We start from the raw sequence: 23,170 nt of genomic DNA, 5'->3' as shown, positions 1-23,170 counted from the left end.
AAGTGGGGATTCGGCCTTTGCAAGATAACACAGTGTGACAGCAAGCCACATTGCAGCTCCAGCAGAATCAATGTACACGCGTCAATGTTTGATGAATGGTTTGATACGGTGAAGCAAACCATTAAACTTAAATGCTGACATACGAAAATATTTGTGGTACTTTTCTTCATCCATTTCTCGCATAGGCAATACAAGCGTCACATATTCCCCATCAGAATGACTGGATACATTTAAAGGTCTCACATCTCACCATTTTCTGTGTTGCTGTTGCCATCTTTTTTTGCACGTTCACAACAGCATCTGCTACCTGGTGGAATCTTCCAGACTTGCATAAAGTACAGTACACTGATTGCATAGCAGCAGTGTCTGCAAGCATACACATCATGTAACATCAAGTATATCACGGCCCTTACGGCCAGAGTTTTGACATTTACTGTCATTTTTTTGGGCTTTGTCTATTTCGGCCTTTCTTTTTTTTAGTGTGTAGGCCTGAGGCCTTTTTTGACTCCTTAATCTTTTTTGCCTCATCTCAGCTTACAGCTTAGATCATAACACTAACTATGCAGCCCTTTAGTAGTAGAACAGGGTCCCAGGGTACATGCACCATGTTGTCGTACCAGACTGATATTCTAGAAACTGACTGTACCTTGAAGAGTATCCTGACTTGTTGGCCTAGATATTTTGCAGAACTTCCTGAGCCCCAAAAGTGGTTGTTGGTCTTGGGCAGATCTTGCAGTGTTTTTAGAAGTCTTGAACCATAGGTATTTTGAGCTAACAGGGGAGTTTGGACAGAAGCTCTCCATTATGAGCAAGACTGGCCAGAAGAGGAGAAATTAATGCATTTGTGGTTCTTTGGAGGTACCACCACACAGAGGAGATGATTAATACTTGTTGATCAGAGTAATTTTATGTTCTATTTTACTTTGGACTTTGTGTTTTCACTTTGCTTATCATTCCATTGAGTTTTTTGACAATAAACACTCTACTTTATATTGTAGTGGCCTCCTTGGCATTATTCAAATTGTAGTGAGATATCATTAGGGCACCCACTCCTGTTACAAACTCTATTAAAGCTATGTTTGTAGTGAAAGAGTTATGTAATGTTTTGAGGTGTTGAATCAAAAGGATCTGTTTGTGTCCTATCATGTTGGGAATGCCTAATGTGTGAGGCTAAACGGTAACTTAGTGGACAGGATTCTGTCTGTAATAAACATTTTAATCATATTTCTCAAAAACCCTGCCTAGCTTCCTGGATACTGCTTCCATTTTCTTGAAACAGTATATCTAATGAATAAAAAAGCCTTAACAGAGAGCCTAGGAATAGAAAAAACTAACTGAGTTTAATTGAACCGAATTTAAATACAGCTAAGAATTTGAAATAAAGGTCACATGCTTTCTAGTTCATACTCCACCAGTGATTTGCTCTAAGATCTAAGTAGGTCACTACCCATATGTGCATCACTATGAGAACTGTGTAAATGTAAAGTTCTTGAGATGATAAACAAGGTATGTGCTATTTCTGTTTGTTAAAATAAGGACTTAATGATTAAAAAACAACTACATTTTTGTTTTAGTAGAAACATTTGAATCATTTGATTAAACATTCATTCATGAAAATTTAAGTCATTTACTTAACATACAAAATATTTACAAATTTAATAAATAAAAAATCTTGTACCACCTAATGAGCCCAATCGCCCAGCGATAAAAAAAAAAAAAAAAAAACCTGCAGGGATCTTTAACAGTAGAAACACCATATCAAAAGATTTGATGAACACCATTACAAATTTAAATAGTTCAAAAGTGCTTTGGCTTTCTGATTTTGTCCATTTTTAGTTCAGCCCCCTGCACATAATCAGCCTCAAAATGGTGACTCCCAGGACTGTTGTGCTCTCATCAGCCCTCTCTTGATTTGCTCGTAAGACACAAACATCACAATGTTCCAGGATCCCAGTCGAAGAAAGGAAGGCATAAACCTATTAAAAAAATATTTGATTAAATATAAATCATTGGCTTAGCATCATTGTCAGGAAGTTTAACAACTGTTTTCAGTCTTTCATTTCATGAAGCTCATCTTAAATCTCAGTGTTCTAAAATTTATTAAATAATTTATAAGGTATAAAATTCCAGAATGTACATTGACCTTGACATCTAAAGTAAGTTAACTGAAATTTGGAATGATATGATGGGGGATTTTTAGCTTGGTATTTATACAAATGCTTTTGTTTCAAACACTGCCTTGAATTTTTTAAAACAAGAGAGTCTGACATTTTGAGGGTCACAATGCTTCCAAACTTTACAATAACAACTACAACTAATAACAACAGCTACTTTATGTCTCTGATGGTACTTCTTGATGAATTAATTTTGCGATTTCATGAATTTCAATTTAGAAATGTTTATTTCAAAATATCGGCTCAGATTTATATTCCTTATAGGATTACAAGACTGTGTTACCAATTGTTATGTGTATTGTATTCATTATGTTTTGCCTTGTGGCTCCCATGTGAATGAGGGTCTGGCTTCAGTGGGACTTTCACTCTCTCATCTATTTTCTGAACCTGTTAATTCTATGGATTGCGAGGAGCAGAGCCTATCTTGGTCTTATCAGGCACTGGGCAAGAACCAACCCTGGATGGGGTGCCAGTCAGTCACAGGGCTTATACCAGGTCAAATTATAGTTGCCAATACATGTAACTCACACATTTTGGATATGGGAGGACACAGGGAAAACAATGAGATGGGGATAATGCAGAGACTTCACACATACAGTGACTTGGCCAGGATTTAAACACAGGGGTTGTTGAGCTGTGAGGCAGCAGGGCATTCTGTTGGACTTCCCTGACAAAATAACTGCAAGTAGTTAAATATAAATAGCTATTTTTTTGTGGACATTAGTGTAGATGAGTGCAGTTAATTAATACCTCTTGTTTAACATCAGATTTATATACTGTTGAGTGTGTTACATTACTTATTAATCCTTAAAAAAAACAAATAACAGTTCATAATTCATTGGTGAACAAAACATATTAACTTGTTGTCTTTTTAAGGAGAATAATGTATTTTATAGCAAGCTTCTTCAAAGAAATGGCGTGGTGTGACTGAAACGCTGTACTCTAAGAACAGCCACAAGATCAGCATGATGAAGTGACACAAAATAAGGAGTACAAGAAGCAAGGCATTCTACCTTCTGATCATCCAAAAAAAAAACCAATCAAGTGTCATTACAGCCCTCCAAGTTCAGTGTTAGACCCTTCATTAAGCTTGACCCAAAGTAAATATTTGTGCAATTAGTATGGGAGGTTAAAAGACTTTCCAAGAGTATTGTAGTGGTACCAATGTAGTAGTCTCAGGTTAACAGACTACACCCTGTTTAATAATGTCCAAAATTGCATTTATGACTTTTCTGTGTCTTAAAAGTCTTTGTCTAGTGACAAAACAACAACAAAATCAATTGTCATTTTTTTGACTAATGACCTGCTACCAGACTGTTTACGTCCTCTAAACTGCCTGGATATGTGTGACTGTAGCAGGACTGTTATACCATTCTAGATGGGCTACTGGGTTTGTTACCTTTATTATTATATGGTTCTAGTTTTGTGATTTGGACATTTTTATAATGCCGCTAACTAAAAGAAAGCTTGTTTGACCTGTTGGTGACATGATAGCACAGTAGTGTTGCTTCATAGATTCAGTATTCTGGGTATGAGTCTGATGTTCCACCTTGTGTCTAATGCTACCTGGAAAGGCTGTAAACCCGGTGATACTGAATTATATTAAATGAACCTGAGAAAGTTATTATGTATGTTTGGCAACCTCAGCAATAATATACATCTGCATATATTGAATCCGTTCTTTTCAGTACAAGGTAGTAAAAGGCAGTAATCTATGCTAGCGGCAGGGTACACTCACTCATTTTGGGTTAATTTTCAATAATTAGTTAATCTAATTAGTGGATTTTTAGGATGTGGGAAGAAACCCACATAGGATTTGGGAGACCATGCTAAAGTAAAGCATATCATTCTTTGAGGTGCTGCATTATGTGAAGTCCATTTTTAACATATGAGATATAGTTTACATTCTTCCTGTTTATAAAATGTCAGTTTTGGACCAACATACCCCTTGTAGAAAGCAGTGGGCCCCTCATTTGTCAACATGGTGAAAGCGCACCCCAAGGCACTGCTATACTGTCCAGGAGTCGAGTTCATAAATCTTGTTTTCACTACATCCACAGGGGAAGCACATATGGTGGTACAGAAGCCAGCTGCAAAGGCAGATGTGAAGTGGCAGGGAAGGTTATCTGGAGAAGAAGAAAAATGTGGTATGTAGAGTGTGACACCAGTTTTGGTTGAAGAGTAATTAATCATCTATACTTTTAGAATAAAAAGTATATAAACAAGTAACGAAAGTAACAAAAAAACTAAATATTGTTACATAATCCAGTGATGACATGCTTTTTGAGTTAAAACAATTAGGGCTGTGATTGGCAGGTAGCACTGCTGCCATTGTGTACATCATGCTGCTGAAATTTTCATTTTCATCTTCTTTGTTGCTAGTTAGTTATTTGGCAAATGTTATATTAATGGACTTTATATTGTCATGATTTCATTTTATCATTTAAATAATTAATGTGTACTTAATGTAATTTGTGTGTTTCTCTTTGTAAATGTTGTAAAGTTTATTTTACTTTTGAAGCATTATAGTTGTTAATACAATATTGTATGTGTCCTGAGACTTGACTTCATGAAGTGTGCTATACAAAAATGAATTGAATTGAATTTATATTTCCGTAAAGAAGAAGAGAGCTATACAAAGTGTCTGTTTTTCCATACATTTACATAAGATTTGTACTAAAGTAAGATATACTTGCTTCAAAGTGGGGGTGGTGAGTGTTTTGATAATATGCAGGATTTGGCTTATGCCAAACATAACTTTCAGTCTGATGGCCAAAAAGCTCAATTTCAGTCCTATCAGACCATAAAACCTTCTTCCAGCTGACTTCAGTGCTTTCTGACAAACTTTAGATGTTTGCGTTTTTTTAACAGTGGCTTACTCTTTGCCACTCTCCCATAAAACTCTGACTGATGATGTACCCAGGTAACAATTGTATACACATATTGTTCCAATCTCAGTCACTGTAGCATGTAACTCCTTTAGAGTTATCATAGTGGTTTTCTGGCCTCCCTCACTAATCTTCTTTTGGCATGGTCACTCAGTTTTTGTGAATTGTCTGCTTTAGTTGGATTTGCAGTGGTGCCATGTTATTTCCATTTCTTGATTTCTGTCCATTTGTTAATTTCTGTCTTCCATTTCTGTATCCATCCCTGACTTGGGCTTTTCAAGCACCAATTTACTGAGTTTCTTGAAATGTTCTTTTGTCTTGTCTTTTGGATTTATTATTATACCTGTAATGGTGCACTGCACAATAACGTGCAGTGAATACACTTGACTTGTTTTCATACTCTTTCTCTGTATGTTTAGCATTCGTTTACTCAGAGGTTGATGTGCTTGCTGCTTCCTGAGCAGCTCTTCTTTTCTCCACCCTAGCGGCCCACTTCTTTTCTTCTTTCATCGGCATCTTTTCACGTTAAAACTGAGTAAATCAGAGTTTGTGTTGCCATTACTTAATACGTTTTCTTTAATTTTTCACTTAAGCTGGCACTTAAGTCTTCAATCTGCCTCAAGAATGACTTAAGATATGAAGAGGTAGGGGAAGTGATGGCAAAGGTGGTAGGGATGAGAACAGTGCCCGTATGCATGCGCCGCACAGCCGCCCTGCTGGCAGCTGCTGAGAATTGATTCTACAATAAAATAAAAATAAAAAGAGGAATAACCTTGGAGGTCAATCATCACCCCAAAGGTGGATAGTAGATGTCACGTAGTATATGTGTACCAAATTTCAGGTCAATACTTCAAATGGTTTGCGAGCAGCAGGTGATTTAAAACAGCCCTTCCACTTATACGTGCATTTATACTACAGTCAACTGAAACCACTTGACTACAGACATGTCATTTTATTGAACTAATTCTGTGACTTCTAAAGCCAATTGGCTGCACCAGTGATTATTTATGTGTGTCACATTAAAGGGGTTGAATACTTCCCCAATCAATTATTTAGCTTTTTATTTTTGTAATTCATTTTGACCACTTTGTAGAGATCTGTTTTCATTTCAACATTAGTGTCGTCTTCTGCCGATTAGTGTCAAAAAAGCCAAATTAAATCCACTGTAATTTAATGGTGTATACAAATGAAGTGTGAAAACGCTCAAGGAAGTGGGTACATTTTATAGGCACTGTAAGTTCAACAATGGTTCTCTGGCTAGGAATGCCAGTTGTTGGTATCATTTTTCCCTCTTGTGCAAAACCATTTAAAATAAGCTCATTGAGATAGAATTTCTGTTCTTTGTTGTTTACCTTTTCTCTGATTATTTTTTATTTGGATTTGTTTTGTTTTCTGTTACACCATCCTCATCACATTCAAAACAGAACACACCTAAATGTGTTTTCTTTTCTTCCTTCTTCATCTCATTTTTCCCCCTTTATTCCAATGAACTTTGGTTGCATTGTGCTTTAATGTGCATAACAGTCTACTGAATCAGAAAAAAAATGTGTTTACACTGTAACCAAATCTGCATCCAAGCTTGCTAAATTCCTTAAAAACTGAGTGACACAGTGGTTGGCACTGCTGCCTCATAGATCCAGCATTTTGAGTTAGAATTCTTCTTTGGCCACTGTTCCTGAAGAGTCTCTTTTTTTTCTCATTCATTTTTCTGGAGTTTTTCTTCTTTGTCTTCCTCTGACAATCCCAAAGATGTCTTTGTGTGTATGTTAGGTTAAGTGGTGATTCCAGTTTGGCCCTGTGTGGATATATGAATGGGCTGTGCGATCGACTGGCACCACTCATAGAGTACGGTTATGTGCATCTGTGCGAGTATGTGAATATTGTGTTAGGCCCTTAAAGACCCTCTCAAAAACTGTAGCACTTTAGAAGAAATTGTGTCACTGTGTTTAACTCTGTGTTTATTCCAGTGAGTGTTTTGCACTTAAATATTAATCCATTTTATTCTTATTCATAAAGCAATAAGCAGCTCAAGTACATTTTCTTTAAACTAATTGCTCAAAGTCCATTTGAGTTGTAACACTGCTGAAATGGCAACACTGTCCTCATTCTCACAGTGCCATACACTGTGTTGTCTCCTTAAACATGAGCTTGGCCCATAAGTTGACAACCTGCATTGTTTTCTGCAGCAGTAGCTACCACATTGACCAGTTTCTAGCTCAGTTTGGATGTTTTGTTTTATGCAAACAAGTGGAAACATCTAACCATGACCATCCAAGTCATAATAATAGGTTTCCCTGTGCTGTTTGGCACATACATCCTGCACTTTTTAATGCAAATGAGATCACATTAGCATAACAAAATGTTACCTCTTTAAGGAAAAATGTTGAGAGCTGACACATCCCTTACTTTCTGTCTGACAGTAGAAAAATGCATGACAAAAGCAGACAAACAGCTGAAGATGGCCCAACTGAAATTAACTAAATGGGCAGTTTCCAGTTGTTTGTGCAGGCTTTTCATGAATTTAATCGACAGGTCGATAGATGAGCCAACCCTTGCTCTGTCAGACATCTTTGGTTATAATGGTGTAGAAAGAAAGTCTGCCAATAGGAAAACAGACTTACAATATATATGGTAGTCAATGTAGCATAAGTTATATGACTCCATTTGGCTTAACCTAGCAGTCACCAGGTATTCTGATGGTACAGTCCTGTAAAAGGCATGCTGTGCAATGCATGTTAATTGCTCAGGGATTGTGCTGTATGTTACGGAGATGACCATATAGCATGGTTAGCACTAAGGGTTCAGTTGGGACACTACTGTTCATCATGCCATCTTTGTGGCACCTCCACCCGTGGGTGTGAAGAACAGAGGATGAACAGATTTTACTGGTAAATGTCCCCACCCTACTTTGTAATCACAACTTATTATTATTTAAATGTAGGTGGTGAATTGGTGATTAAGAACTTAGCAGCAAACAGAGGTGCGTCAGGGCAGGATTAAGAAAAGCTATCACTAAGTGCTTGTTTGCTTGGTTTTTTTATTCCAGCAAGAATTTACCACAGATTATCACATTCTTTACTGCAAATTCAAAACGTTTTTTATTTCTGGCTTTAAAAAGTCAGGTTACATTGTGACGCTACTGGTGTGACAGAACATAAACGTGAGTTTTCTATCATGAATAATTTTGAGGGATGGCACAGTAGTTAGTGCTGCTGCTGTCTAGCCACTGAGGCCTGGGTACAAGTCCCAGAGCCTGAGCACTATCTAGGTGGGTTTTTCCTAGGTGTTATGGTTTTCCTCATGCATTTGAAAGATGTACAAGGTAAGTTAAATGGTGAGTCCAAATTGGCTCTGGACAAATATTAGTATGCCCTGATATGGTCTGGTGCTCCTTCCAGGACAGGCCGCATCCCATGTATCCCTGAACTGAGTTAAGTAAGACTGAAAATGGAAAGAGTTATTGACACAAACATCTAGACTGGGTGACATTTACATTTGATTAACATTTAAAGTATTCACTTTTTTCAGGGCAATTATCAAACAGATATACTTGAATGAGTGTGAAAATGAGACAGCTGTTGCTAAAGTTTTGATTTTCTGATATGTAAATTCTGTTCACCATATTAATTTTACCTGTCATTTGCAAAAAGAGTGCCATGGAAAAACACCTGAACTGGGGAGTAAGAGTAATGCCAAATGACTCAGGACTGTATATTAATAGTACAGCAGCACATTAAAATACTAAACACATTTTGTTAATTTAAAGCAATCTGCAGCCCAATAATGCAAAAAGCAGGTTTGGAAGATGGATGGGTAGGATTTGGTTGTTCTGTCATAAAGCAGCAATTGTTGCTTAGCTGAGATGTACACTTTTGATAGAGATCTATTACCATTTTAGAGATTGTATCAGATTTTAGTTTTGATTGGTCAGTCTGCCGAGTCTGAAGAAGTGAGGGTTGACTCATCACAAACAAAGGCCAGTCCTTAAAATAAATGCATACTTATTCCTTCCTAACATATAGATGCTGTTCACATACTGTATTGTCTTCATTTGCATTGCATCACTGTACCAGAATAGTTTGGTTTGGAAGTTGTAGACTTGAAAACCTTTACATTGCATCTTTTAATCAAAAATATTTGTTAATTTTAGTTAAGAGAGCAGCACCTCCTGCAGGCTGCATAAATGAATGGCTGACTGACTTACCAGTCATAAGTTCATTCTTCAGGATGAGTTCTTTGATGACATCATAGGTGACCAGTTCAGCACAGTTCACAATGGCATTTCGGGTAATATTAGGAATGGTTCCTAAAAAAATAATAAAAAAAAACATCTTTTCATCTTGCACAGACAGAATAAAATTGCATTATTTTATTTATAATTTTATCCATGAGCTAATAAGCAAGGCTGCTGAAATTAAATCTTTCATAGTAGACATCACCACCTCCGAGTAGTTCACATTAACAAAGATGTGAGATGCAACCAAGCTACAGCTTCTCTCTGGCAAGTATTTTAGTTTTGTCCTTGACTTGTACCCAATTGAACACTTAGTTTTTCCTCTCCTGTTCAATACCCGTGAGCCCATATTAATACGAGCATGCCCTGTGTCTGACTAGGGCCCAGTCTATGCTAGGCTTTAGCCCCTGTATCCTCAAGTTACATCAGGTGAAATCTCCTCATGCAATGTAGTATAGTGCCCTTTACAGAACCTCTAACATGCAGCTTAATTTTGTCCAGCTGCAGGCATCTGTTTTTAATAATATAATAATAATAATTCATTACATTTATATAGCGCTTTTTCTCAGTACTCAAAGCGCTATCCACACAGGGAGGAACCGAACCCACAATCTTCCACAGTCTCCTTACTGCAAAGCAGCAGCACTACCACTGCGCCACCTGTGAGGATGTACATGTACATTTTTGTACATGTTCCCAGTGATGGACTGGCACCCTGTCTTTGGTTGATTCCTACGTAGTACTGCTGAAGGGTTCAGAAAACAAATGGATGGATTCATATGGCTATATTACAAAGTATGGTACTTTGTTCTTAGATACCCGTCATCGTTTTCAGCTCCCAGCAAAGATATAGCTACCTATATCACAGGCATATACTCCAGGAATAGATCTGAAAAACTGAAAACTCTCATTTAAAAAGCATTGAATAATTTTTTAATTGCCTAATACCTTGCATTCCCTGACTCTATTTGTTCATTCATTCAGTTTCCAACCCGCTGAATCCGAACACAGGGTCACGGGGGTCTGCTGGAGCCAATCCCAGCCAACACAGGGCACAAGGCAGGAACCAATCCCAGGCAGGGTGCCAACCCACCGCAGGACACACACAAACACACACTAGGGCCAATTTAGAATCGCCAATCCACCTAACCTGCATGTCTTGCCCGGAGGAAATCCACGCAGACACTGGGAGAACATGCAAACTCCATGCAGGGAGGACCCGGGAAGCGAACCCGGGTCTCCTAACTGTGAGGCAGCAGCGCTACCACTGCGCCACCGTGCCGCCCTGACTCTATTCATTCTTTTAAAAAACAACTTAACTTAACTTAACCTGACATTCTGCCTCCTGTTTCAGTCTTCCTCTGTGTCCAGATACTCAGTAAAATTTGTGTGTGTGTGTGTTATATCACAAATGACGTTATTTGATAGGCTTTCTTTTAGTATGAAATGTAGTACAGTATTTCACTCTGGTTTATTGTCTTTTATTCTATTTAATGTCTCTGTACTGTATATCCTGTATAATCTGTTTTAATGTTCTATTCAGGAAACATTTGTATCCAGTGTTATATACAGTACCTGCTGTTTGTTTATGAGACTCTCTGAAGCACCTCAAACATGGGAAAGGCGCTATATAAAAAAATGTACAGCATGACCTCAATTACCGATTAATTTACTGTTTCATATCTAACTTGTTAGGTGTTATTTTAACTTGAAAAATTTAAAAAATTTTTTCCTTTTGCTCATCTGATAACTGCTCCAGAAGGAAAAACAGATCCCCAACAGGAGTTAGTAAAATGCCAGTGGGAAAAACATATCCTCATATAAAAGGCTTCCATGAGCCTCAGCAACACCTCACCTCTCCTGCTGTTTGCAGTTGTATCAAGTAAGTTAAAACAATCTTTGCAATCAAAAAAGTAAAAAAACACAAGTAAGGAAAGCTTAAGTTTCACTTAAATAATGTATAAATTAATGAAAAAGGAATGGAGCTCCCTAAGCATGGAATGGCAATATATGAAAATTCCACACCGATGACATCCGATAGTTAAATGGAACTGATGTCCAAGAGTACTGAAATAGCAGTGCTACCCTCTGCTGATAGTTTGTTCAATTAAGACTGAAAAAATAAAAAATGAAATAAAAAGTACAACAGTATCCTACCTTTCCAAAGCCCACGGATTCCTTCATCCCGAGCTATTGTCTTATAAGCAGACATTGTTCCACTGTATCGCTTGATACTGTTGCCACTTCTTGCCTGAGCCTGAAATCGAACTTTGACGACATCTGTAGGCTGAGCCACAGTGACTGCCATTGCACCAGTGGTACAGCCTGCAAGCAATCGAGTAGTAATGGTGATATCTGTGGGAAATTAAAATAAATAAAACAGTCCATTTATGGAGAATAAAATACCTTGCATTTCTTATGTAATATGTGTATGCAGTAAATGCCACTGTTCTTCACACCAAATAGACACTGAATCAAGTAAAAGTAACAAGTAACATTTCCTTTGTAATGTACAGTATTTCTTTTGTCATTTTTTGTAAAAACTTTTTATTTCAAGCATGCTGAACAAATAAACAAAACTCAAAATACAGACTTTTTTATTAAAGTAAAATACAAAATGAGCAGAAATTCATCTGCTGGTGAAGAAAGTTGTATGAAAAAAAAAAGTTTTTTGGCTTTAGAGAAGCCAAAATTCACAAATGCACAAAGGTGAGTGTATCTATGTACTTTGTGTTGGGTTTTTATTTGATAAATGACTTTACTGCTCTAAGCTTCAAGAAACAATACCAGTCGGTAGGCTTTATTATTCAGGGAGTACACCTGCTGACAGTATATGTAATGTTTGCTTATTTATATATGGTATACACATTTTTGAACTCTGAAACAGAACATCTCATACAGGCTTAAAACTTTATTTTTTTTCACTTTTTAAGAACACACATTAATGTGAACTTACTATCAGACCCTTGGCTGTAGAACTGTTTCATGGAATCATACAACCCAATCCGAACTGATGAAAAGCTCATCTGACGATGAAGGCCGGCCACCAGACCGTTATACAGACTCCTTGGCCCTTCATCTTTCACCATAGTGGTGATGGTTCCAAATACCCCTCTGTACTGAAACATTTTGTTGCCCATTGGTCCTTTAGATTCCCCTTGTATCTGAAAAAGCCAAACAATACAATAACAGGCAATCCCTCTGACGCCCCAGGCCTGTGAGAGAAGTTCCTCAGCATCAGTTTTGGAATGCAGTAAGGATGCCTCATGGATATGCAGTACATGTCTCCTTATCTCTCAGACATGCAGTATTGTAGCCTGATCAAGAGTGAGGGTCTTTTGGGGTGATCCCTAAAGTAACTCTGGGCTCAGTTGGTCAACTGACTGACACAATTTAAAACCAAATGAGTGAGCAGCTGAGAGGAAGACAGACAACACCTACCAGGTGGGGAGAAGAGGAAGAGGAGAAAGATAATGAGAGGGAGTGCCCCAAACAAATTTGGAAAGCAAGACAGGTTTCCAGACAGCTAAAGTAGCTAAAATCTCAATGGCCATATGCATAGAAAGGGTAGGTAGGAATGGGTGCTGATGATTCTCTTTTATCTGCTTTTATATTTGTGACTTGTGTTTCTCCAGTTTGTTCACAGTTGCAGGTGTGTTTTCTGGATGCCTATATGGTGAAGGAATGGTAAGGTGAGCTTTAGGTGTGGCAATCTGCTAACAGTCCACAAACAGAAGAGGAGTGTTCAGGACAGAGAAATCCAAAAAGGGTAAAAAGAGATGGCTGGTGAGTAGGAAAATCAAGAATGGCATAGCTGCAGCAGTTTATCCGTATAATGTTAACTTCACCTTTTACCTTCCTTTGGATCTTCCACTGTATCTTTTGGTTGTCCATTTAAAGGTTTAACAGTAATTGCTTAATTATAAATAACAACTGTTTATAATGTTTTCCAAAAAAGAAATTTCAAAATTAATCGTAGCAGCAACATCAGTTTCTATGTAGGAAATCAATGAAGATTCAGTTTATAACTCTTGTTTGAAAAAGAAGCAATGCTTAAAGATTATTGTGACAAAGAATTTTAGTTGAATTTGAATTTAAAATGGCTCCAAACGATAAACAAAGTACCTAATCTATCTATCTATCTATCTAAAATGAAAATTCCATCATCTACATAAGCAAATTAGGCTAGAGATTTGAAGAAAATCTCCATTTTTTTGTGGTCATTGAATTACCTTCGAGATAGCAATTTACAAAAGAAAACTATAACAACATGCATGCACTTGCAGAGCATCAGAGGGTTTCAGAGCTGGCATTGCATTCAATGCTACAGAATTTATGGTTGCAGACTGCAAAAACAGTAAATATATTCACCCACTTTGGCAAATATTGACGAAGGATCCCTAAATATGAACTATATTGTGAAATTTGGTTGGAGTGGACAGTGGCACAGTAGTAACCAGTGCCATGTTTTAAGGATTTGTCAGAAGTTGGAACTTATCCTTACACTCCAAATGGTGTGTATATTAAGGGAATTAATATTGGCACAGTATGTATGAATATGCCTTGTGACAGCCTGGCATCTCATCCAGGGCTGGACATGCCTTGCGCCAGAATCTGAAAGATCCTGTAGTGGAATAAGTTAGTTCAGAAAATGGATGGATCTATGGAGGTTTCAATGTAAACTTTAGAAAATCAATAAATTAATCTTTAGAGGAATTTAAATATAGTCCTCAGGGGTATAAAAATGACCCATCTTCTTTGACTTGACTACTTTTTTCTTTTTTTTTTTTTATCTCTCCCTGACCCAGCCCAAAATAAGGAAGAAAGGGACAAAAACGAAAAAAGTTTAGAAACTAAAGTGGACAGGTATTGGAAAAATATAACACACCTAGAAATCACACTGGTTTCTGCCAGCTGTCATCTAAACACTCAAGTCAAACCACAAGAATATAATTCATGTCACTCTGGATTTTTACTGTAAATTCATTATATGGGGTCATTATAGCTCATTATTGTCACATGTACAGTAAACAATGAAATTTTGACTTGCATGTAATAATCAACATGCAGCAAGTCGCTGCCCCTTGGCGCCATGATTAATGTGTAGATCTAACTTTTGTCTTCCTGAAAAATCTCAGAACATGACCGTGGGTGACTTGATGTATCCTTTGAGAATCCATTTGAGGATACTAAAATATCAGGTGCATCTTGAGGCACAGTGACCTTTTTTTTGGGCTGGTGCTTTTTGGTAGCCTATCCCATTAGCATGGAGTGCAAGGCAGAAATTAACCCTAGATGTGATGGTTTAGTGGTGGCAAAAATCTTTTATGTTCATATTTCTTAATGTATATAGAAACTGTGTTTCCCAAAAAAAAATTACCATAAAAAAGTGAAAACATACGGACTCCAAATTGAAGATGTAATATGCAAGAATCAAACCAGTATGCTAGTCACTTCATCATAAATGCCCTTTTACTGAATTCCCCAATTTATGCATTTCTACCATTATGAATAGAATTATTTATCTGTGTATGCGTATTTCTCTGAAGTCTTTTGGCTATGTCCACCCAAACATGGACATCAGAAATAGCCATGTTTAAACACCGTTCCTTGGAGCTGAGGAACATTTGCTAAAGGGGCATTCTAGTGCAGAAGCTAATGATGAGCAAATAAAAGGTTGGTTTAATTGAAAATCTGTAGTCATTGTGGCAGTCCAGGAATGAAACTAATCACTCCTGCCTTAATGTCTGAAAAGTCAAAGGATCCATCCTCGAAAAGGAAGAGCATGGGTGCAAGTCAGAAAAATGTGCATCCCTGAGCATCGACAACACTGGTGCACCATATGTTGTGTTTAACTAATCAGTGCAGAGAGCTGAGTAATATGACTATGGACAACATTAGTCTGTGAGTAATATCTTCTTTTAAGCTGGTAGCATATCTAACCAACATTGTGATGGAATCCTGGCTATGGATGCATCCTGCAACATACATGTCTTTGTTTCTTCTTCAGACAGTTTTGGGTGTTGGTGAAACCATATGACAAAACTGCCAACAGTCGCAACTGACTTCACCATGAGCTCTCAAATGTACCAAATTATATACTTTGCACGGACATCACCGACAGCTGTGTGCCATCTGTTGTGCTTATCTGCTCGGTGTAATGTCAAAAATGACACCTTGCAACCAAGAAGTACAAAGATATTATGTCTGTAAGAAAAAAAAGAAAGACCTCACCAACAGCCATGCACAAGGACTGGGCTGAATAGCTCTTTTCAGGATCTGAAACAACACTTTGAAGTCTAAAATTATAATTTTACACAAGGTCCGTGAACATTAATAACAATTGTGTGTATCTTCTCAGAGCAGAAGCATTCAGACATATGGAATTGGAAAGCATTGTATCTAATGTTGAATCAGAAATCTGGAGATACTGTAGTATAGCATATGCTACTGCAAGGTGATAATGCCATGCATAATACAGTATACAAATAAGAGTTAGAAATGTGTTGGAAACTCCAATATGTTTCTCCGTGACTCTTTTCCTATTGTAGGCTTTATAAATGAAGGCAGTCCCATGAAGTTCATACCCAAAGATAACTGTTGGACAAAAAAATGGAATGGGTGGATGTTTGGAATTAGGCACTGATACTGATATTATTTTTCTTTTGTTTTTTTAACTGACATTAGGGGCATGAGTAATTGATAATGATATGCTTATCAAGCTTACATTGTCAATATGTGATTACTGTAGATTTGGGTTGGATTTGTGGAACAGTAAGTGAAAGTTGCTTGTAGCTTTTTTATCTCTGCTTACGTATGCAGCTTACAAATGTGAAATGTTATTGTCAATAGCTGTTTCTGCTTTTTTATGCTTATGTGTTTTTTGCCGATTAATTTAGCTGATTTTACAAAAATGTGTTAAAAGGAGAAGACGGTCCTTTAAGACAGATCTGTCTAATTTAAGTGTTTAAAAAAAGAGCAGCATTCCTTGACAGAATTCAGCAAAAACAGACAGCACAAATGTAAAGCCCATTGAGGAATTCCTTGCGTGGTTTTGGGCTATTCAAGAAATAAGTTGTTGTTGTTGTAAAGTGTCTGCGAATTTTGTGAGAAACCACCTGTTATGTAGGTTTATTTCCAAACACTGTTGATCACAGTGGTTTTGAGAGTTTGGCAGCAGTCGCGTTCTGCTCAAACCCCTTTGTGTGCCCCATGTACCTCTCAGCACATTCTCCGACATCTGGAGCCCAGTTGATGTTAACACTTCAGGAACCTTTTTCAGTTTGTTGGTGTCAAATGACATATGCCTTATTATGTAAGTCTTTACACTGCCTTGGACTGCTAATGGCTACTCTGTACTGACTTGCTGTCTTTTACTTCATGTTGTCTGTAGCCCTATTCGGCTCATATGAGCAGAAGAAAGCTACATGTCAAAGTAGTAGTAGGAGTAGGCTTTCCTGCAAGAGTCTGTGATGACAAAAAAGAAAGAGCTCAAGGCTAATGTATTTAGGTCGTGAAACAGCTACTGGTTTTCATTACCACTGACCTCTTAATTGGAGGCTGATTTCTGCTTTGTAATTTACCCCCTTGATTAGTATGACTTCATAGTTTAGTGTTGGATAAATATTCAATATTCATATGAAACGTAGCAAATATGTGCATTAATTTCATGATCTGTAGCTATACTGTACTCCAAAAGCTTTGTTAGTTTTGTTCTATTTCTTGTCCCTCTTTCTTATTCTTCTCAAAGGCTCAACCAGTCAAACTCCCATAGAATGGAGCAGGAAGAGCTCTTATTAGGTGATATACTCCATTAAGTGTAAGTGTAAATTTCTAATTAAGGAGCGGGTTAGAATAAAAATTGCAGGCCCACCAAACAACCAAATGAATGTGAGATGTTTACCCTAAAAAATCCAAATACTTTCTAATGTTTGTCCCCCTTACTGAAAAACCAGTAACAGTTATCGAAGAGACATAAGCAATCATAAAAGGTGACCTAAAGATAAACATTGTCAATCACAAGACAGGTTCAAAGCAGTGCATTACCTGTAGTCTCACTTTGGCTGTGTCTAAAGGGTAAGTGACCAGATCGGCAATGCAGCCCGCCAATCCTGCCCCAAAGAATTTCACAGCTGCTGAGGGCGTAGCATCGGTGGGAGCAAACCCGACCATCTCTTCACACAGGGTGTGGGGTTAGACTTCTAAGGCGTTTGGAAATTTAGCAGGCGCCTTCCTGGCTACACCTTGGTTTATAAAGCATGAAAAATGCATAAGTAAATAATTCCATTTAATAAAATAGTCCTGCAAAAAAATCACACCTAGTAGCTGTTATGAAAAAAACATGTATGGAAGCCAAATTATTATTACTTAACACTCTGAAATTAGCTTAACCCTGTCCATTCAGACACTGGGAGGACATGCAAAGTGCATACAGATGGCAACCACATGCAGAAATAAAACCCAGGATGCCGGGCACCAAACTCTGTGCCACCATACCACCCAAAATATTATTGTTTAATTATTTTGTAATTAATATTTGAAGTTACTGTTCTTTTGCTACAAACATGACTAATAGAATTTTACATTTAAAAACATTTGTTTGAACAATATTTATCAGTATGCCTTATCAATGCAAAAATACAAGTTATGAAGTAAAGATTTGCCCAAGCCCTTAATAATTCAAGGCCTTTAATTGACTATAATTGTAGTAAGACAAGTAAAAATGATTCTTCTCACCATCTGCTTTTCAGTGTTTATTTTTTCATGTATGTGGCATATGTTGAATCACTCTCGGAGTTCAGTCTTCAAAGCAGAGAGCCCCCTTCTGCTCACGTCAGTAGACCAGCATTTATTGAAATGAAATGTCTTTCTTGGATCATCGTACTTGGTCAATGAGTGGGATACAAACTCTTCGACAATGTAGCATGGAACCTGGAAAAAGAAAAAGATCAGTCTGTGTAGAACAGAAACACTAAACAAAATGAATGAACAAACAGAAATTAGAGCGTAAGAAATTCTTGAAACAAGCTGTGCTGTGTTATCACAATATCTCACTCAGCCTTTAATGTCTCAAGTTCGACTTAATAACTTTTTTATTTTTTACAGGTTCCACAACCCTTTGTATGATGAAATTTGTGTTTTTTTGCTTTGAGTGTACTTCTGCTAATTTCACTGATCTTATTAAGTTTCTGTTTCACTTATGACATGAACCGATTCTGCTGGGTCATGTTTATTGATGCCTTGGATAGTTTTGTGAGACCTCCTTTAAACAAGTCTGTCAGAGGAGGGCAAATCCCTCAGTCCAGTGATGGCTACTACTGTAGAGCAGCTAAATCTTGAGCAGTATGATGATCAGAGCTGTACAGATACAGCCTTATTAGATTACAGTAGAAGTACTATATTATACTCTAGATTATAAAGTTAAAGCATCCAGTAATGTCAAGGATCAAAATGGTACATCCACCACAAGTAAGTCAATTCTAGGGTGCGTGTCTTATATAGGCCAGTGTCACCCATCTTGTACTTATTAAACTCTCAAGGCAATCTACTTCTGCTCTACTTGCTGATCATGGCGCAAGGAAGTGGCAATGTGTTGCATGTTGATTAGCACAAGTAAATATTTGTATCTGTACACATAACAATAATGAGCCGGTGAACATATTCATATATACAGTATAACACGTTGCACTTTCCTACTGTAAAACACATTTTCCAAATGTTTGTCCAGATTTGAAGTTCACCCAGATGTTTCTGAATTGTTCTGCTGTTTTCAGCATACATTATCATACCAATTCTGCACATTTCACAGGCGTAATTGTTACATCAAAATTGATATCATTACTATAACTGAAAAAAGTAATGGCCCTGACAAGCCATACTGACTGTACTCTTGGTCTCTGGCATACCAACTAGCTAGAAATCCAGCATAGAATGTCATCACTTGTAGCTTCAGAATTACGATTTGTTGTAGGACTGCCTGCTCTAAAAAGCATGTCAGATGTTTCAAGTCTTAACACCATTTTTCTTTTGCTGCTTTTAAGTAGAAAGAGGCTGATGGTCTGGCACCAAGTATGTAAGTACACATTTTGGACTCTAAGTGGCAAGGTGCAAACCCACCAACAACATCCCTTCTAGTATGCAAAAAAAAAAATCAAATGTATATTATCAAAACAATAACTGATGGATTAAAATATTAAGCATATCAATTAAAAAAAGTTAAAAGTGAACAGACTATTAACTTACATTTACTTCATTACCACCAAAACTAAACAGAAATATTGCTAAATGTTTGATATATTTTATCCAATGCAATTCTACATTTTTTCATAATATATTAAATAAAAATATTAATAGTAAATATTATTATTAAAATATATCACAATGGCATCATTTTAAATTAACAGATTTACCCACAGTGCAGTTTTGATCTGTTAACCATTTAAATCATTTCATTTTAATCCATCCATCCATCCATTTTCCAACCCGCTGAATCCGAACACAGGGTCACGGGGGTCTGCTGGAGCCAATCCCAGCCAACATAGGGCACAAGGCAGGGAACCAATCCCGGGCAGGGTGCCAACCCACCGCAGGACACACACAAACACACCAAGCACACACTAGGGCCAATTTAGAATCACCAATCCACCTAACCTGCATGTCTTTGGACTGTGGGAGGAAACCGGAGCGCCCGGAGGAAACCCACGCAGACACAGGGAGAACATGCAAACTCCACGCAGGGCAGACCCGGGAAGCGAACCCGGGTCTCCTAACTGCGAGGCAGCAGCGCTACCACTGCGCCACCGTGCCGCCATTTCATTTTAATGTTAAATTGTAATATGCCCTGCTTGTACACATGATAAGGAAAATTACATTTTCATATGTCCAGCCACATTTCTGCACATTGTTATGATGTTTGAAAGTTACCTAATTGGCTATATAAAATGAAATTTTAGACATTTATAACATACTACCTCTTAAATGAACAGCAAAAACATCATAGCCTATTGCAGCGTCTCTCAACCTTTAAGTATTTGTGACCCGAGTTTTCATAACAGTTTTAATCGTGCCACCCTATCGTTTTTTTGAAACCCTAATAAAATTTATTCCTATATTTTTTGCTGCCAATACACCGCTACAAGTTTAAAATTTCCCTACGAATAGCAAAATTACGCCACATATGGCAACATTCGCGCCCCACAGTTTGAGAACCGCTGGCCTATTGTATGCATAAAGGAATAAATGTTAAATAGACAGGGGGAAAAATGTCCAAGGACCAGAATATTTGGTATGTACAGTAAGTGAACAGCTAAAATGAAAATGTTGTCATCAGGAAGTATTTTGCAGGTGGCCAGAGGAAATATTAACTGTAATAAAAAGAGAAAGAGATGAACAAGGCAAAGAAAAAGATAAACATACTGTACTGCAAATAAGGTAAACCACCTGTTTCTTTTATAGGAAAATACTTTGTTTCAGGTAGACACGTGAAAAGAAAATGAGACAAATATAATAAGATTGATGCAAAAAATAAGTGTCATACGCTTCTATTGCCATTCTAAGTATTGAATAGCCGTCCTCTCCATGTGGATTGGCGCTCTGGGTGATCGATCATGGCGCTTCTGCAGTATGTTGATCACAAGAAAGGTGGTAGGTGACTAATAGATTCATGAGATATAGAGGACAATACTTCTTTTAAAAGTCATTTCATACTCTTGTTTCAGTTTTTACTTGACCTAAATATCTTTCCATCCATCCATTTTCCAACCCGCTGAATCCGAACACAGGGTCACGGGGGTCTGCTGGAGCCAATCCCAGCCAACACAGGGCGCAAGGCAGGAACCAATCCTGGGCAGGGCGTCAACCCACTGCAGGACACACACAAACACCCACCAAGCACACACTAGGGCCAATTTAGAATCGCCAATCCACCTCACCTGCATGTCTTTGGACTGTTGGAGGAAACCAGAGCACCCGGAGGAAACCCACACAGACACGGGGAGAACATGCAAACTCCACGCAGGGAGGACCCGGAAGTGAGCCCGGGTCTCCTTACTGCGAGGCAGCAGCACTACCACTGTGCCACCGTGCTGCCCTAAACGTCTTTTAAGGTTTTAATTTCTTTGTTTGCCTGTACTGCCCCAGGCTTGGAAGCTGCGTTGATTACTATTATGAAGTACTTGTATTTTATCTGCAGTTTGGTGCATTTATTAATCTGCTTTGCATACAAATTGAATATTGTACAATACATGACTATTTAAGATAAACAGATTGTCAATTCAAAATGTCACTCCCATGTGTCTCCTGTTTATGATATGCTCAGATTTTTCTGGAGGTATCTATTTAACAGTATTGCATTTTGCATGCTTTGAGCATATGACCGAATACTGTAACTGACGTGGATTTTACAGCACAAGTAATTGGAGTGATTTTTTTTTTCTTTTAATGGACATTTTTTAAATTTTGGCTTTTATACAGCATTGCCCAATATTTGCTTGTATTATATCATAAACATTTTTAATCTCCTTTCTGCATGAAAACATGAGATTCTATTTTTTCCTCAGCCACCACTACAAACTACACGGGGAAAGTAACATATAAAATATATGTAACTTTCTGGTGGAGTATTCCTTTAATGTTGCTGGATATGTGGTGCTGGACTGATGGGGTGCAGTGTGTGTTGCTTTCAGTAATGTCAGTTGGGCCTCATGGTGGACAGACTCCATAGGATTAATAAAGTATCTATCTATCTATCTATCTATCTATCTATCTATCTATCTATCTATCTATTGTCAAAATTGTCTATAGTGACTTACCTATACAGTACGAAAGCTGATTTGGCAATCCATTGAAAACAACATCCCCACTACCGGCCCACTTGCACCTCTTTGCTATAATGATTTAAACAACAGGTCCACCTTGTTGCAGGGGACCCTGTGATAATACCTGGTATATCACTCCTAAGGGAACAATCAGCTTCAGAATACTATTATTGTTAGACGAATTGTATTTATGTGTAATATCGACTACAACTTCCACACTTTTTCAAGGGACTTATTAGGGTCCATCATTTTAAAAATTGACTACCATCTTGTAGACATAGATATAAAAGGCACTGTAAATACATGGAAGGATAGATAGGTAGAGAAACAGTTTTGAACATGACGCCCTCTAAACACATTTGTACAGCTGTTAATATATAATAAAGCAACTCTTTAACGTATTCCGTCAACTTTTCCACGCAAGGAGACTGAGAAAAATGTTTTATGGTGACTGTCCCTTCATAATTACCAGGCACGAGCATCCGCAGAAGGAAAAACAAATTGGCAGAACTTTAAAGGATTTTCTTTTAAAAAAAGAAGCATCTTAAACTGACACAGACGGCCACTTCGATTCCCGGCCCGTCCCCAGACGCGCGTAAACACACGGGTACCTGATGTTTCTGTTGTTTTGGATGCGATTGCTTCAGTGCAGTAATCCCAGTGTGCAGACTCCAGCGCCCTTTACATCTGAGACCTTAAGAGCCGCCTGACCTTACAAGGGTCCGACTTAGGACTGACACTCATTCTGACGGCGCTCTATTTATAAGTGGCTCACCAGTTCGTCTCGTTATTCAAGTTACAGCAGGTTTTACGCCATCCTGAGTAATGAGCACAACATCCCCGGCTTTGTATAAGTCTCGAGAATATATAACTCGTGGCAAATGTCAAAACAACGCGGAACCGCATTCCTCTGACCTGTTGACCGCTTTTCGGTCCGCTGTGTACTGCACTCTCAGCAGAACCGAACCACACCTTATTACACTGAGCATTTGGATGCCGTATGGGAACTTGGGAGGGGGGCGATTAAGGACATCAGGATAAGACTGCAATTTAAAAAGC

The 23,170-nt window shown here is 37.8% G+C and overlaps 1 protein-coding gene across 2 annotated transcripts; it reads right to left on the bottom strand.

The window, feature by feature from the left end:
- Positions 1-488: 488 nt before the first annotated feature.
- LOC114650588 (mitochondrial uncoupling protein 2-like) lies at positions 489-22,855 on the bottom strand. 2 transcript variants are annotated; one of them, XM_028800330.2, is made up of 8 exons: positions 22,723-22,855; positions 18,033-18,227; positions 17,343-17,539; positions 12,253-12,460; positions 11,454-11,651; positions 9,267-9,368; positions 4,120-4,300; positions 489-1,976 (listed from the first exon to the last, which is right to left on the bottom strand). In XM_028800330.2, exons 3-8 carry the CDS (start codon positions 17,466-17,468, stop codon positions 1,862-1,864), a joined length of 930 nt encoding a protein of 309 aa, XP_028656163.1. In that variant the 5' UTR covers positions 17,469-17,539; positions 18,033-18,227; positions 22,723-22,855; the 3' UTR covers positions 489-1,861. The 2 variants fall into 2 exon arrangements, with proteins under 2 accessions (XP_028656163.1, XP_028656161.1); XM_028800328.2 differs by lacking the exon at positions 22,723-22,855 and having other exon boundaries at positions 18,033-18,323.
- Between the last annotated feature and the right edge of the window lie 315 nt (positions 22,856-23,170).

Source organism: Erpetoichthys calabaricus, chromosome 4 (assembly GCF_900747795.2).
Source record: "Erpetoichthys calabaricus chromosome 4, fErpCal1.3, whole genome shotgun sequence".
In the NCBI taxonomy this organism is placed as follows: domain Eukaryota; kingdom Metazoa; phylum Chordata; class Cladistia; order Polypteriformes; family Polypteridae; genus Erpetoichthys; species Erpetoichthys calabaricus.
The sequence above is the reverse complement of the archived record's forward strand: the minus strand, read 5'-3'. Positions and strand labels throughout refer to the sequence as shown.

Excerpts from the sequence above, each read along its gene's own strand:
- LOC114650588 (XM_028800330.2), bottom strand. The coding sequence starts at position 17,468 with ATGGTCGGGTTTGCTCCCACCGATGCTACGCCCTCAGCAGCTGTGAAA. Across the intron at positions 11,652-12,252 it reads CTACAGCCAAGGGTCTGATA|ATATCACCATTACTACTCGA; the intron begins GTAAGTTCACAT and ends AATTTCCCACAG. Across the intron at positions 9,369-11,453 it reads AATCCGTGGGCTTTGGAAAG|GAACCATTCCTAATATTACC; the intron begins GTAGGATACTGT and ends TTATTTTTTTAG.